Source organism: Bos indicus, chromosome 29 (genome assembly GCF_029378745.1).
Source record: "Bos indicus isolate NIAB-ARS_2022 breed Sahiwal x Tharparkar chromosome 29, NIAB-ARS_B.indTharparkar_mat_pri_1.0, whole genome shotgun sequence".
Classification (NCBI taxonomy): Eukaryota; Metazoa; Chordata; class Mammalia; order Artiodactyla; family Bovidae; genus Bos; species Bos indicus.
The window spans coordinates 7,431,654-7,449,395 of record NC_091788.1 but is presented as its reverse complement, the minus strand read 5'-3'; the positions used below and the strand labels follow the sequence as shown (position 1 = coordinate 7,449,395).

Sequence of the window (17,742 nt, the reverse complement as noted above, 5' to 3'; positions counted from 1 at the left end):
GTCCAGTGGTTAAGAATCCACCCACCAGCGCAGGGAACATGGGTTCAATCCTCGGTCCGGAAAGATCCCACATACTGTGGGGTAACTAAGCCTGGCACCCCAACCACTGAGCCCACACCCTAGAGCCCATGGTCCACAAGAAGAGAACCCACCAGAGTGAGAAGACTGTGCACTGCAGCTAGAGCGTGCCCCCACTTGCAGCAACTAGAGAAAGGCCACGCACGGCAACAAAGACCCAGAGCAACCAAAAATGAAACAGGTCAATAAATACAACTATAAAAGGAAATGAAGTGGGTGTTAAACAAAGAGGTTGTTGGAAGGAAATCAAGAGAGCAGGGAGGGAGGTGGTTGGCAGAGAGTTCCTCCGCCTACACCTCTCCAGCCCACTTCCTATAAACCGTTGGCCCACGTTTCACACCCTCCGAGTCCCTGCATGCACTGCTCGGCTCAAACCTCTGGGATCTCATTCATATTCTTGCCCAGAACAGTGTGTCCCTTGGTTTTCACCTGACTTGTCTCATCTTCCATCCATCGGGATTCAACCCAGGTATCACCCTTCTAGGAAGCCTTCCCGAGACCCTCAGGTTGGGCAAAGTGCCCTTAGTAACCTCTGCTTCTGTGTGCATTCTTTCCTTTATTACTTCATGAAAGTGAAAGTGAAGTCGTGTTCGATTCTTTGCGACCCCATGGACTGTAGCCCACCAGGCTCCTCTGTCCATGGATTTTCCAGGCAGGAATACTGGAGTGGGTAGCCATTTCCTTCTCCAGGGAATCTTTCCAACCCAGAGATTGAACCCCGGTCTCCCGAGTTGCAGACAGATGCTTTACCTGAGTCACCAGGGAGGCCCCTATTCATATACTATAAAAATTAATTATTTGTGTATGGGTTGGTCTTCCTCACTACTCTGTGAGCTGCTCCTAAGGTCAGAGTTTGTGTCTTATCTATCTTTATACTCCTAGCTAGAACTCAGCAATGTGCCTGGTATTAAGAGATTACTTTAAAAACACTGGTTGGAATTAAACTGAACTGGACCAAGGTGGGAAACATCAGGATTCCTTGCCTGTTTCATGAGCTTTTATATGAGATTGTGTGCATGCGTGCTCAGTCGCGGCTGACTCTTCACAACCCCAGGGCCTGTAGCCCTCCAAGCTCCTCTGTCCATGGGATTTCCCAGGCAAGAATTCTGAGTGGGTTGCTATCCCCTTCTCCAGGGGATCTTTCTAAACCAGGGATTGAACCCACATCTCCTGTGTCTCCTGAATTGGCAGGTGGATGCTTTATACTGAGTCACCTGGGAAGCCCTTACATGAGATTAGACAGAGCAAAAGGAGGAGGGTGGGGGGAGAAAGGAGGAGAGGAAGGAGAACTATTATTATACATGAAAGTAGTATAAATCCTCATTATTCCTTGTTATAATAAAATGATATTATTAATAAGCATAATAAGTAGTAAAAATGGGTCAGCCAGATTTTTTTCCCTCACAAGCAGAATCTATACAGAAATTTTAACATCACCACTCATCGAGAAGATTTCAGGCAACCCTTAAAGTTCAGATTTTATCTCACAGGCCTCTGTGTACATTATTCATATGTAGCATAAAAGTAAATCATGTCAGGCTCAGCTGAAGGTATGACCACACCTAGAAAATACAGTACAGAAAAGAACGAGGGAGCAGTGCTCAGGGAGACTCCTTGGAGGAGAGTCCTTTTCCACACCCATGTGGTCTTGTTTTTCCTAAGTTCAGGCCACAGTGTATAAGAGCTGGAATGGGGAATATCCATTTAGTAGTTAACACGCATGGGCTCTGAAACTAGCCTCCCTCTCTCCTACTTAGTCTGTATGGATGTGAGCAGATAAATTCACCTCTGCTTGCCTCAGTTTCCTCATCTGTACAATAAAGGTTAGAAGAGTTAATACTTGTAAGGGGTTCAGAGCAGTACCTGGCCCATAGCAAATGCTCAATAAATGCAATTATCCACTATCTTTAGTCCTTCTTTTTTCATTGTCAAATGCCAGTGTAGCTCAGACATCATTTTTTGTTATCTGTCCATCCATCCAGCCATTCATCCATTCATTTAGCAAGTATGTTTGCACACTGACTATGTGTCTGGTACTGTGCTGGGTGTCAACTACACAGAAAAAGAGTAAGACATGGATCCTGTGCTGAGTAAATCCATGGCATTGTGTGTGTGTGTGTACATGTGCACACATGCTTGTGGGTAAGAGGGTCACAGTTAAGCAGGTCATAACAACAAAGATGATAAATTCTGTGTAGGGAGAAGCTCAGTGGACTGTGAAGAGAGAGACCTAATGCCCCTGTAATGTCCCAGATGGTCAGGACAGAATTTCCAGTAGAAATGATGTTAAAAATGGGTCTGAGTTGGCCAAGTGAGAGTTGAAGGTGAGTGGGCCAGGTATATTCAATACCAATGGAGCCACCTTGATAGAGGCCTGAAAGCTGGAAACTTGTGAGCAGGTTGGTATGGAAAATCAAGCAGGGAGGGACGAGATGCAAGGATGGCCAGGGAAGGGGTTGTCGTATTATCAGGGGCCTTCCCTTCCAGGAAGAGAGAGCTCTTCTCTGTCCTATCTTAGCCAATAAAGAAGTCCTGAGGACATCTAAGTAGACATTGAAATTTATCAAGTGATAAATAATTTTTATCATTTGAATTGGTTCCTTTGAAAAGTTTTGCTAATCCTTAATATGTACAATTTACTGCTTCTACATTTGGGCCCCTCTAGTCCCCTGTAGATTCTTAATAAGTATCCTGTATCCCTTTACTAAACTTCAGTCTACTCAGTTCAGTCGCTCAGTCATGTCTGACTCTTTGCAACTCCACGGACTGCAGCACGCCAGGCCTCCCTGTCCATCACCAACTACCAGAGTTTGCTCAAACTCATGTCCATTGAGTTGGTGATTCCATCTAACCATCTCATCCTCTGTTGTCCCCTTCTCTGAGCCTTCAATATTCCCCTGCATCAGGGTCTTTTCCAATGAGTCGGCTCTTCGCATGAAGTGGCCAAAATTTTACAGTTTCAGCTTCAGCATCACTTCTTCTAATGAATATTCAGGAAATATTGATTTCCTTTAGGATTTGACTGGTTTGATCTCCTTGAAGTCAAAGGGATTTCCAGAAGTCTTGTCCAGCACTGCAGTTCAAAAGCATCAATTCTTCAGTGCTCAGCTTTCTTTATAGTGCAACTCTCACATCCATACTTGAATACTGGAAAAACCATAGTTTTGACTAGACAGATCTTTGTCGGCAAAGTGATATATGCTTTTTAATATGCTGTCTAGGTTTGTCATAGCTTTTCTTTTAATTTCATGACTGCATTCATCATCCACAGTGATTTTGAAGCCAAAGAAAATAAAATCTGCCATTGTTACCCTTTTTTCCCCTTCTGTTTTCATGAAGTGATGGGACAGGATGTCATGGTCTTAGTTTTTTGAATGTTGAATTTTAAGCCAGCTTTTTCACTCTCCTCACCCTCAACAAGAATCTCTTTTGTTCCTCTTTGCTTTCTGCCATTAGGGTAGTATCATCTGCATTTCTGAGGTTATTGATATTTCTCCCGGCAATCTTGATTCCAGCTTGGGATTCATCTAGCCTGGCATTTCACATGATGTACCTGCATAGAAGTTAAATAGGCAGGGTGACAATATACAGCCTTGAAGTCCTCCTTTCCCAATTTTAAACCTGTCCATTGTTCCATGTCTGGTTCTAACTGTTGTTTCTTGACCTGCATACACGTTTCTCAGGAGGTAGATAAGGTGGCCTGGTATTCCCATCTCTTGAAGAATTTTCCACAGTTTGTTGTGATCCACACAGTCAAAGGCTTTAATATAGTCAGTGAAGCAGAAGTAGATATTATTCTGGAATTCCCTTGCTTTTTATATGATCCAGCAGATGTTGGCAATTTGATCTCTTGTTTCTCTGCCTTTTCTAGAATCCAGTTCATACATCTGAAAGTTCTTGGTTCACATATAATTGGAGCCTAGCTTGAAGGATTTTGAGCATTACCTTGCTAGCGTGTGAAATGAGTGCAATTGTGCAGTAGTCTTAACATTCTTTGGCATTGCCCTTCTTTGGAATTGGAATGAAAACTGACCTTTTCCAGTCCTGTGGCCACTGCTGAGTTTTTCATATTTGCTGGCATATTGAGTGCAACACTTTAACAGCATCGTTTTAAGGATTTAAAATAGTTCAGCTGGAATTCCATCACTTCCACTAGCTTTGTTTTTAGTAATGCTTCCTAAGGCTCACTTGGCTTCACACTTCAGGATGTTGATTCTAGGTGAGTGACCACACCATTGTGGTTATCCATGTCATTAACACCTTTTTTAAAAAACAAACAAACAAACAGTTTTTCTGTTTATTCTTTCCACCTCTTCTTAATCTCTTCTGCTTCTGTTAGGTTCTTGCTCTTTCTGTCCTTTATTGTCCCCATCTTTGCATGAAATATTTCCTTGGCATCTCCAATTTTCTCGAAGAAATCTCTAGTCTTTCCCATTTTATTGTTTTCCTCTTATTTATTTGCATTGTTCCCTTAAGAAGGCTTTCTTAACTCTCCTTGCTATTCTTTGGAACTCTGCATTCAGTTGAATATATCTTTCCCTTTCTTCCTTGCCTTTTGCGTCTCTTTTTTTCTCAGCTATTTGTAAGGTCTCCTCTGACAACCATTTTGCCTTCTTGCATTTCTTTTTCTTTTAAATGATTCTGGCCACTGCCTTCTGTACAATGTTATAGATCTCCATCCTTAGTTCTTCAGGCACTTTGTCTATCAGATATAATCCCTTGAAACTATTTGTTACTTCCATTGTATAATCATAGCAGATTTGATTTATATCATAGATGAATGCCTTTCCCTATTTTATTCAATAATGCCTTTCCCTATTTTATTCAATTTAAGTCTAAATTTTGCAGTAAAGAGTTCATGATCTGAGCAACAGTCAACTCCAGGTCTTATTTTTGCTGACTCTATAGAGCTTCTCAATCTTCGGCTGCAGAGAATATAATCAGTCTGATTTCGATGTTGTCTGTCTCATGATGTCCATGTGTAGAGTCTTGTGCTGTTGGAAGAGGGTGTTTGCTAGGACCAGTGCGTTCTCTTGGCAAAATTCTGTTAGTCTTTGCCTGCTTCATTTTGTACTCCAAGGCAAAACTTGCCTACTACTCCATGTATGTCTTGACTTCCTACTTTCCCATTCCAGTCCCCTAAGATGGAAAAGACATCTCTTTTTGTGTTAGTTCTAGAAGGTCTTTTAGGTCTTCATAGAACTGTTCAATTTCAGCTTCTTTAGCATTAGTGGTTGGGGCATAGACTTGGATTACTGTGATATTGAATAATTTGCCTTGGAAATGCACCAATTTCATCTGTCATTTTTGAGATCACTCCCAATTACTGCATTTCAGGCTCTTCTGTTGACAATGAGAGCTACACCATTTCTTCTAAGGGATTCTTGCCCACAGTAGTAGATATAATAGTCACCTGAATTACATTCGCCCAGGGCTCTCAGGTGACGCTAGTGGTAAAGAATCTCCCTGCCAATGCAGGAGACATAAGAGATGTGGGTTTGACCCCTGAGTTGGGAAGATCCCCGGGAGGAGGAAAAAGCAACTCACTCTAGTATCTTTGCCTGGGAAATACCATGAACAGAGAAGCCTGGTGGTCTACAGTCCATGGGGTCACAAAGAGTCCACCTCAGCAACTTAGCACACACACATGTACCTCTTAAAAATATATACATGTATGTACCTTTTCAGATTCTTTTCTGTTGTCAGTTATTACAAAACATTGAGTAGAGTTTCCTGTGCTATACAGTAGCTACTTGTTGGTTATCTGTTTTATATAGTGTGTATATGTTAATCCAGATACTTTTAATATCTCATTAGCTAGGTTGTGAAACTATTGTGTACATACACAAAATAACCCTCAGATCCCCAGGACCTAGCACAGTGCCTGGCAATCCTCAGTTCTCAGTAATTGCTTGTGAATAAATAATAAATGAAGAAGGCGTGAGGAATGCATGCTAAATGTTCTGAGTCCAGATGAGGGAAAGTCTAAGAGGTAGTTTAGTCTCATAGAGTTTCACTGAGGAACCTGGGCCTTGGAAGATAAAAAAGATCTGGAGAGAGAGAAGGAAGAGGCAGACAATTCTAGAGAGGGACAATTAGCATGCAAATCACTTCATCAAGACGAATCACCACTTAATGAAATCTAAGCAATTGGAAATCTTCAAAGCTCTAATAGTTGGATATATTGGAATTCACACAAGAGAGCCAATTTTCCGGGCAGATTGTAATTCGGGCGATGAACGTGAAAGGGCTTAGCCAGTTGCTTTAGAAAATAGCCTAAAGTGTGCCTTCACGACAATGTTAATTAGACCAAAGTTAATTAGTTAATTAAAACAAAAGTGGCAAATGATAGTTTCTAAAATTAAGGTGGAGACAATGCTAATGTCTCTGCCACCTGACCAGAATCTCCGGGGAGGGTTTTACCTTCTGAGAAAATTTATCATTTAGGGCTCTAGGCCTCTGCCATTCATTTAGCCACAAAAGGCCCACTGCTGCTCACAACCTTAGCCCTGTGACCCTGGCATTTCTGACTGTTGAAGGGCTAGAACTTTAGACTCATCCAATTCAATGCTTTATTTAGGTCAGAACTGGCTTTGTGTTCATTTGTCAATTTGCAGCTGAAGTGAAGGCCCTAAACAGAAGCATGGCATTATCTTCCTGACAGTGATTTGACGCTCACCATGTTGTGCTAGAAAATTAGGGTCTAGAACCAAAATGTTAATCACAGGGACCTCTATACATTGATGGCACAAATAATACATTTCTATATATATAAAAAAAAATCTGTAGTGACTCACTCTCTTTTAAGTAAAAATCTCCCCTTGCTATTTCAGTGAACTGAATGACTGACTCCAGGCACTTTTGTTTTTTGTGCTCTAGGATGAGCCTATTTAACTTCTCAGGAAACTTTTCGATCTGTTAGAATTAGGCTCTGTGCTTCCCTTTGGTGTTCAGAGAACAAAAGTGATTCTCTCCATGATTGGAGGTGGAATTGGCTCTTTCTAGCCTCCTTCTCATTGAAGATAGGAACTATTCTTCAGGCCCCCTGAACTGTGTCTACTTTTTTGGCTATGGTGATGGTTTCCAAAGAGAATCCTGCTTGTAATATCAACTCTCCACAACATTAGGAGAGTTACTTGAAAAAGTAGTGTTATGCTCAGCGAGCTTGGGAAGAGTTGGAAAAGATTGGTGTACACACTGCAAGGCTTCTCGGTGTTTATCTCCAGTAATAGAGTTTTTTCAAGCTTGTTTGACCAAATAATTTTTTTTTCAAGGAACGGTTTGTGACACTAGCTTACCAAAGAATATATTCTGGGAAATGCTCTGCTCCAAAGCCAAAAAGCAGCAAAAAAGCTGCTCCATAACTTACTAGTCATGAGACTAGGGCAAGTGTTCTACCCACTCTGGACCTCAAACCCTTCATTTGAAAAATGGGAATAATTATTGCTTCTACTTTAAACATTTTGTGTTGTTGTTGCTCAATCACTCAGTTGTCTCCAACTCTTTGTGACCCCACAGATTGCAGCACACCAGGCTTCCCCATCCTTCACTGTCTCCTGGAGTTTGCTCAGACTCATGTCCATTGAGTCAATGATGCCATCCAAACATCTCATCCTCTTTTGCCCCCTTCTCCTCAAGCCTTCAAATCTTTCCCAGCATCAAGGTCTTTTCCAGTGAGTCAGCTCTTTGCATCAATCAGGTGGCCAAAGTATTCTGTGGCTGCTAGACAATTCTATTAGTATTACTCTGTGTGTGTGTGTGTGTTTGTGTGTGTATGCATGCTCAGTCACGTCTGACTTTTGTGACCCCATGGATGTAGCCCACCAGGCTCCTCTGTCAATGGGATTTCCCAGGCAAAAATACTGGAGTGGGTTGCCATTTTCTCCTGCAAGGGCATCTTCCTGACCCAGGGATTGAACCCGCATCTCCTGCATTGGCAGGCGGATTCTTTATTACTGAGCCACCTGGGAAGCCCACGAGTATTACTACTACTGCTAAACTGCTAAGTGCTGCCACTGTCCATGGCAGACACTGCTCTTTGAGTATCCAACAAGCACCTGACACCTCCTCCCTCCCTTTCAGTTTCCATAATAGAAGATGTGAAAACTAAATGAAATGCATGCTTTCTTACACTCTCTTGCAGCTAGGGGTATCTATTATATGAGACAGTCTGGGCCAATAAGACTGAAAGGCGATTCTTAGGGGACTCTTAGAAGAATACTGCTTTCCCTCATACGGGGATGCCATGCATGGAGCTCTCGCACATAAGACACCTGAGGAAGTTGCCTCTGGCATAGGTGAGCACTGGAGGAATGCCAGGAACAGTCTATCAGCATACTTTTTGTAACACGTGGAAGTGAAAAGCAAACAAGTCATATAAGTCTCTGAAAAGCAAGTTTACTTGCAGCTGAACACTCTTCTAAAAGATTTATCTACCATCTATTGAGTGGTTTCCTTGTGTTCCTAGGAAGCATTTAATACATATGAATTCGGCCACTCCTCACAACACTGTAATACCATTTCACAGGTGAGGAAGCAGACCTTGTTCAAATTCACACAAAGGATGGACTAACCTTTGGAAATGTAGTCACTATAACCTCATAAGTTATTAATATTTCTCATTTTAAATTAGGCAGTTAGTGTCCTCTTTTAAAACGGAGCCCTCACCGTCTGCCATGAAATGTGGAAGAGACATGTATAAGCCTTTTCAGAGAGAGGGCCCACACCCAGTGCAGATTTACAGCAACCAGTCCGGGTTTACGGCAGTCAATTCAGGTTTACGGCAGCCAGTGTGGGTTTACGGCACCCAGGATGGGTTTATGGCACACAGTGTGGGTTTACAGCGGCCTGCCTCTCCATACACCATATAGAGGGGAGCAGGGCCAGGCAGGCATGGCAGCTTCACCCCAGAGACTGATATCCACAGACTTAGGTTACACCGTTAAGTTCATCCTAGATCCCAGTAGTAGGCCCATTGGCATATTACAGGATGCAAACCGGAGAAGCGCAACTAATGAAGGTGCTGCTGCTGCTGCTGCTGCTAAGTCGCTTCAGTCGTGTCCGACTCTGTGCGACCCCATAGATGGCAGCCCACCAGGCTCCCCGTCCCTGGGATTCTCCAGGCAAGAACACTGGAGTGGGTTGCCATTTCCTTCTCCAATGCATGAAAGTGAAAGTGAAGTCACTCAGTCGTGTCCAACTCTTAGCGACCCCATGAACTGCAGCCTACCAGGCTCCTCCATCCATGGGATTTTCCAGGCAAGAGTACTGGAGTGGGGTGCCATTGCCTTCTCCGCTAATGAAGGTAATTCAGACTAAAATGTGAAAATATTTGGAGCACCCAAGTCCACTTGCTTGCCTTTAAATAAGCCCCAGAGTGACAGGTAAGGTGATATACACTGGCCTCTAGAAAGCTATAAAAGGAGACAGAAATCCATACATGAGCAGTTATGTCTACAGTGTTCTGAATGTCTTGATTTTGGACCACAGAGAAGGAATACTTAGTTCGAGGGCTCATGTTAGGTATAGAGGAATTTTTGTTGTTGTTTAGTTGCTAAGTCGTGTCCAACTCTTTGTGGACCCATGGACATAGCCCACCAGTCTCCTCTGTCCATGGAATTTCCCAGGCAAAATACTAGAGTGGGTAGCCATTCCCTTCTCCAGGGGATCTTCCCTACCCAGGGATGGAACCCATGTCCCTGCATTAGCAGGTGGATGCTTTACCACTGAGCCACCAGGGAAGCGCTATAAGAAGAATTTTAATTTGGATCTAATTTATTTCTTAGAATTATAGCTTCAAAACGGGGAGTTGCTGTGGAATATATGTGACGCAAGGGTATGCTAGCTTTCTCTGATCTTTCGTCTTCTTTATGTCAAAAGCAGGTTCCAGCCTGAATATCTTGGTTAATGGCAGAAAGAAGTTTCTATATAATCAGAGTGTAGCCTATCTCAGCTATAATCACATAGACCAGACCAGCAGTTGCCAACACTGCATACAGAAAAGCCAACACTAGCCAAAGTTCCCTCTGTAATTTCTTTGATATTCTAATACCCAGAGGTACTGACTGCAAAATCTAATCATGAATAACTACATGACCCCATAGGGGAAACAAGTTAAAATACTGCCCCAAATCTTGAGAACTCCTATTTTGTATGGACTATCAGGTGGCGCTATGGTAAAGAACCAGTGTAGGCAAGAAAGAGATGTGGGTTTGATCCCCTAGAGGAGGGCATGGCAACCCACTCCCATATTCTTGCGTGCAAAATCCCATGGACAGAGGAGCCTGGCGGGCTACAATCCATGGGGTTGCAAGAGTCAGGTATGACTGAAGCAATTTAGCATGCGCACATGCCTTAGCATTATCAGTGAATTTTGTTGCTTATGTTGCTATTAGAAATGAGGTAGTTGAAAACAGTAATTTAATATTACTAGAGGAATGCTGCTGCTGCTACTTCTGCTAAGTCGCTTCAGTCATGTCCGACTCTTAGTAACCCCATGGACTGTAGCCCACTAGGCTCTTCCATCCATGGGATTTTCCAGGCAAGAGTACTGGAGTGGGATGCCATTGCCTTCTCCGTTAGAATTATAGCAAAACATGAGATCTGTGGATGGGATTAATGATCCCAGTCTTGAGCAGAAACTGATGACCCCAGGAGTGAGCACAGAGGGTATCTGTAATACAGATCACTGCAGACTTGGTCTTATGAAAGAACCACTAGGGGGCAGTAGTGTGAACACTTGAAGACAAGCAAAAAGTAGCTACCACATTACTACCTTCTCCAGTCCATTCATTCAACAGACATACCAACGATGATTGCTGAGTGTCATCTATGTGTCAAGCACCCTTCTCAGTACTTCTAGGCACTGGAGGCACAGTGATGAACAAGGTAGACAAGGCCTCCACTCCTAAGCTTACCCTGCAAAGGCTTTGCTCTTTAGTCGGGCATACAGCTGGACAAGGTGAAAACAGATACTCCATCAGGCCCATGCTATATAATCAATATATCTATAGGTTTGTCCTGCCTTTTATGATGCTCTCTTTGTTAAGATCGTCCTTATTGCATACCCGACATAGACACTTCCAGGTGTGGAAAAAGATGGACAGTTGTTAAGTTAGTACACACCAGCAAAGTAATGCTGAAAATTCTCCCAGCCAGGCTTCAACAGTACATGAACCAAGAACTTCCAGATGTTCAAGCTGGATTTAGAAAATGCAGAGGAACCAGAGATCAAATTGCCAACATCTGCTGGATCATAGAAAAAGCAAGAGAATTCCAGAAAAACATCTGCTTTATTGATTATGCTAAAGCCTTTGACTGTGTAGATCACAACAAACTGTGGAAAATTCTTCAAGAGATGGAAAAACCAGACCACCTTACCTGCCTCCTGAGAAATCTGTGTGCATGTCAAGAAGCAACAGTTAGAACTGGACATGGAACAACAGACTGCTTCCAAATCAGGAAAGCAGTACGTAAAGGCTGTATATTGTCACCCTGCTTATTTAACTTATATGCAAAATACATCATGTGAAATGCTGGGATTTCTCTGGAAATAAAGATTGGAATAAAGCTGGAATAAAGATTGCTGGGAGAAATATCAATAACCTTAGATACGCAGATGGCACCACCCTTATGGCAGAAAGCGAAGAAGAACTCAAGAGCCTCTGGATGAAAGTGAAAGAGGAGAGTGAAAAGCTGGCTTAAAACTCAACATTCAAAAAACTAAGATCATGGCATCCGGTCCCATCACTTCATGGCAAATAGATGGTGAAATAATGGAATCAGTGAGGGACTTTATATTTTGGGGCTCCAAAATCACTGCAGATGGTGACTGCATCCATGAAATTAAAAAATGCTTGCTCCTTGGAAGAAAAGCTATAACCAACCTAGACAGCATATTAAAAAGCAGAGACATTACTTTGCCAACAAAGGTCCGCCTAGTCAAAGCTATGGTTTTTCCAGTAGTCATGTATGGATGTGAGAGTTGGGCCATAAAGAAAGCTGAGCACCGAAGAATCAATGCTTTTGAACTGTGGTGTTGGAGAAGACTCTTGACAGGCCCTTGGACTGCAAGGAGATCCAACTAGTCCATCCTAAAAGAAATCAGTCCTGAATATTCATTGGAAGGCCTGATGCTGAAGCTGAAACTCCAATACTTTGGCCACCTGATGGGAAGAACTGACTCATTGGAAAAGACCCTGATACTGGAAAAGATTGAAGGTGGGAGGAGAAGGGGACAACAGAGGATGAGATGGTTGGATGACATCACCAACTTGATGGACATGAGTTTGAGTAAGCTCTGGGAGTTGGTGAGGGACAGGGAAGCCTGGCATGCTGCAGTCCATGGGATTGCAAAGAGTCAGACAAGACTGAGCGACCGAATTGAATAATAATAGCAAACACTTCAGTAGTACTTGCTGTTGTCGTTTAGTTACTATGTCATGTCCGACTCTTCGTGACCCCATGGACTGTAGCCCACCAGGCTCCTCTGTCCCTGGTACTTACTGTGTGGCAAGCACTTACGTATATTTACTCATTTAGTCTTATAACGACTATATGTAATATGTGTTTCATTCATCAGAGGAGGAAATCGAGGTATAGAGAGGTCACGTAACTTGCCTATGGTTGGTCATACAGCTGGTGAGTGATGCTGCTGCTGTTCAATTCCATGCTGCCCAGCTCTGCACTCTGCTACCTCCACTAACATGTCTACTGTCTGCCTGGCCTTTGCACACACTATTTTTTTCACTCCTGACAATCCTGTGAGGTAGGTGATAGGATCTCAGTATGGCAGAGGAAGAAACTAAGGCTCAGAGAGAAGAAATGGCAGTGCTACTGTTCAAACTCAGGACAAGCTGGCTTCAAGGTCAGTGCTCTTCACCATTGCTGCATCCTCTCTCTAAGGAGCCTACCCTGGTGAGTTTTGGGGTACTTAGGTACAGACTCACAACTTTCCCTCCAGCAACCTGTTTCTTTTATCTATCAGGATGCCCTGGAAGATTATATTTGAAGAGAGAGTTTAAAGAAAAGCTGATAAAATGAAAGCTTGGAAAAATAAAATTTCTTAGACAAAATAAAAGGCTGATCATGCAGAGCTACAGAAAAAGAATGTTTGAGAGTGGAGTCAGGAAGGTAGATGGAAAATATGCCTGAAGTTAGATATGTGGAAGGTCTTCTGTGTATAGACCATGGCATTTCCAGGATTTATTGAAGAAGTAGAAGAGGTTATTTTTACTAAGGCTTACAAGTTAGTTGAAGACCTTTCACAGTATACGTGGAAAGAGATGAGAGGCATACAGGAATCAGAAGAGAATTGAAAGAGGCAAGGAGGCAAGGTAACAATGCAAATGAGTTAGGCCGTGTGGATAAACTCCAAGCATTTTGTGAAATCTGTTTTAGTCCTCAGCAGACACAGTACCTTTACCATCACCCATCATCCAGGCTTTGATGAATTAGGGCTGACTGGAAAGTAGGACTTTTCATGCTGGCTAAATGATGGGGTAAGAGAATTGTTCAAGGATTCGTGTTTAGCTTTTTATCTTCCGTTTGAAAAGTATTTCTCTCCCACTTGTCTATTCAGATTTTCGGAAAATTCTCAAATCTCTATAAGAGTTAGCGGATGATATTCTGACTGGTTCTTTTGAGATGTATTCTTAAATGTTATTCCCAGTAACAGTCTATGTAGCCTTTTTGACACCTCTAAAATGGTTCTCAAGCCACTAAAATGATCTCATTGCCTTTTGAAGCGCTTTAGTCCCTCATATGGTGGCGAGGGGGCGTCCTTGCGTGTTGGCTTCAGATTCTTTTCTGATAGCGGTTGGCCAAAAACTGTTACCTGGGACACTGACCTTGGTGGGTGGGGCGGGACAACAGGCAGCATGGGGAACTGGCTGCTTGTTAAGGCTGATTATAGGCAAAACCACTCTGTTGTTCTGCTCCTTTCAGCTCCTTAGACATGTTCCAGGGGTTCAAGTTGCCCCTTAAGAATGAAAAGACCAATCCTATATTCTTGCATCTCTGTGGCACAGGTAGTCAAGGGTTCGTCTGGGCTCAGGAAAGAGTCAGACTCGTGTGAGAGCAGACGGGTAAGGCTCTTGGTGCCCTGCTCTCTACACACTCTTTTCTGCTGTATTCTAGTGAGTCAGAATTTAGTCCACAGTGGATCTCTGTGCCCCTCACGACCCAGACACCCTGCCTTGCCTTAGTGACTTAGCTGTGCCCTCCCAGTCCTTCTGACCTCACTTCCCTTTGCCCTAAGTCTTTGCTTTTTTTCCCTTTATCTCAACTTTTAAGTTTCTAGGATTAGGCTAAGTCACTAGGTCCCATATCCACTTATAGGTACGTATCCAAGTCTTTCCACGAAAACCATTCAAGGCTGATGTCCAAAACCCTTAGCCAGCACCCCGCCTCCCCTAGTTTTAGTTCCTCAGCTATTTTCCATGTAAAAGCCCCGGGAAACAAAGGCCACTGCTTCGGCCACAGGGGCCAGCCACCGCCCCCCCCCCCCCCCCCCCCCCCCCCCACACACACACAGAGGCTTTACCTTAGGGTTTCCCCAGAGGAGCCCCTCCTCTTCCACAGGTTGACCAGGCTGCTGGACCTGCTGGCGGCGGAGGAGGACTTGCCGTCGCCCACGTGCATGCGCACCACTGTGGATGTGGTGAAGGCGCTGCGCACGTTCCTCTCGGGTTTGGCCAGGATGATGTACACCTTGGGCACGAACATGCAGCCGAGCGCCACCGTGGCGCTGAGGCTGACGGAGAAGCACATGGTGATGATCTTGTAGTTGCTGCCGAAGTAGATGGGCACAAAGGCCAGCCAAATGATGCAGGTGGTGTACATCGTGAAGGCGATGTACTTGGCCTCATTGAAGTTCGCCGGAACGTTTCTGGTCTTGAAGGCGTAGAAGGTGCAGCTCAGGATCAGCAGTCCGTTGTATCCCAGAGGGGTGACGACCCCCAGGTTGGTGGTGTTACAGATCAGGTAGACCTCTCGAATGCTCGGGTAGTCATGCATTATATCCGGAGGCTCCATGATAAACAGGGCGACGATGATGCCCAGCTGAATGCATATGAGGATGAACGCGATCACCAGCTGGGCGCAGGCACTCATGAATCGGGGCTTTTTGGTACAGATCTTCTTCTTGCTGCCAGCCAGGATCCTGGCAATCCGATTGGTCTTGGTGACCAGAGCCGAGTAGCTCATGGCTGGGGAGAGACCAATGCCTATTCTTTGCAGGTAGCAATAAATCTGTTTGGGCTTTGCAATGAGGCAGAAGGTACACAGGTAGCCCAGGCAGATGCCAGCAAGGATAATGTAGCAGAGTTCCCTGCTGGAGGACTTGACTACTGGCGTATCTCGGTAGATGATGAAGATCGCGGTGACAAACAGGGTGGCCAGCAGGCCAAGGCAGGCAAACACCACGGCTGCAATGGGCTCGGGGTCACCCCAGCGGAGATACTGCACTGGGATCAAGTCACAACCTGCAGAGACACAGACACACAGTGAAGAAGAGGGAAGAAATGTGGATGTGGGTCACCTGCGCTAAGGTACAAGCAGATGCTTGTGACTCTCTCAGTTGGTCTCCAGTCGACCCTTTTAACTTCAGTATCCCATACTGCTCCTTTCCTCAGATATTCAGTCATTAAATATTTATCTTTAGATTATGAAATGTATACTCTGTGACAGGAGCTGTTCTGGGTTCTGAAAACAAAATGATAAAGAACGTATTCCCTGCCCTTAAACAAACAAATGTGGTGGGGAAGCCACTTTTAAAGACTCACAGGTGGGATAAGGGCCATGTTGACACACAGCAAGGATCTTGACTCCATCTGCAGATAGTAAAGTCTCCTTCAACAGGAATGAGCAAATGCAAGCGCTGAGGGTTAGCTTCCTTTGTGGATTTGGTTGTTTTTGGCAAACAAATCAATTGTACAGAAAGAGCTTGGGGGCATGGGAGGATGTCATATACAGTAATGTGATGAGTGGCCCAAGATAAGCCCAGGATGTAGGCAGGAGGGGATCTTGCCCAGCAAAGAGTCTTAGATAGATGGGAAGTCATTGGAGGGATCTATGCAGAGTAGAGGAAGGAGGTGGTCAGATTTGCGTGTGTGTGTTTTAAACATTCTTTGGATTGCTGTGTGGATTTTGGATGAGATAAAGGTGTAGAAAGATTTGAGAACTATTTGAAATGATAGACTGTTTACGCAGATGGGATGGTATGTGAAAGGTAAAGGCATCAAGATGACCAGCGTCGGATCCATCTATGCTATCTTTGACTCTACCACAAAAAACACAGCAATGTGGCAACATTTGGGTTATGTGCCTTCTTTTAAAATGTCTTTAGGACAGTGATTCTCAAGCTTGACTACACACTGTAATCACTTAGGTATTTTTTTTAAGAATACTGTGGCTTAGGTTTTACTGCCAGAGTTTCTGATTTCACTGGCCTGGGCATCAGGATTTTTAAAAGGCACTCCAAGGGCTTCTAAGTGTGCAGCCAGAGTTGAGAACCATTGCTTTAGAAGGATCATTCCTGTCAATTAGATTTTTAAAACAGAATTGAGATATCTTTATTGAGTAAGCAGGAGAGGAGTTGGTTTTCCCTGATGGCTCAGTGGTAAAGAATCTGCCTGCAGTTCAGGAGACCGGGGTTTGATCCCTGGTTTGGGAAGATCCCCTGGAGGAGAGCATGGCAACCCACTCCAGTATTCTTGCCTGGAGAATCCCATGGACAGAGGAACCTGTTGGGCTACAGTCCTTGGGGTTGTAAAAGAGTCAGACATGACTGAGTGATTAAATAACAACAATGCAGCCAGACCAGATCCTAACTGATATAGGCATAACTTCCTATATCCCATGGTCAAGGGTGTTGTAATTAAGTGACTGAATGTCAATGGTTAATTGAAGCTAAGGGAGGCAGCAAGAACAGTATGTAATGATGGTATGGGGCGCAGAATTTGCTACCCCAAAATATGTCTCTTTGACATATTAATTATTTTAAGATGGTTATTTTCGAAGAAACTGCAGACAGAGGAAAAACTCTGAAAACCAAATAGGAGATGCCTTTTTGTCAGAAACGTTTGCATTTATAAGGGAAATTTCTTTTTTAAGGGGATCTCCCTCACTGTATAGAAGAGGTGGCTGAACAATATCGCTAGAAATTCTCATTGGTGGAGAAGGCAAAGACTTAAATCTGCATAATGACCTTTGTTCCCCTTACTGCTGTGCTTTTTCTCCCCTTGCTGACTGTCACCACCCTTAACATCTTTTGTCTTTAACTGAGGATGGTATTTAAGGTAAGGGCTTTGGCCATTTTGGTGAGTTCCTCATTTTTCCTGAGTCTCTCCCCTGTCTACAGGTTATTAAGCTCTTCGATTTCTCTTCTTGTTGTCTCGTGTCAATTTAATTCTTAGACCAGCCAGAAGAACCTAGAAGGGCAGAGGAAAAATTCTTTCTCCCTGATAGTGACAAAGAAGTGTGGTTCTTTCAAAATATGTTTAAGGGCAGCTCTCTTGTAAAAAGGAATGGAAACATTCTTTTTCCTTTCTCTTATTTCTGACTTGCCAGTCTCTTTCTTCAAGATCTTAGGTTTCAAATAGTATTATTAGTTTCTAATAAGATTCATTATGGGCTTAATAGGATTTGTGAGTTAGCTTAGGATCC

At 43.6% G+C, this 17,742-nt stretch overlaps 1 protein-coding gene across 5 annotated transcripts in view; it reads right to left on the bottom strand.

Moving 5' to 3' along the window:
* GRM5 (glutamate metabotropic receptor 5) overlaps positions 1 to 17,742 on the bottom strand; it is a 790,030-nt gene that overhangs the window by 58,752 nt on the left and 713,536 nt on the right. For all 5 annotated transcript variants that reach the window (XM_070783148.1, XM_070783144.1, XM_070783146.1 and 2 more), the window contains one exon: positions 14,621 to 15,560. In XM_070783148.1, coding sequence (XP_070639249.1) covers positions 14,621 to 15,560 — 940 coding nt within the window. The remainder of the gene's footprint in view (positions 1 to 14,620; positions 15,561 to 17,742) is intronic.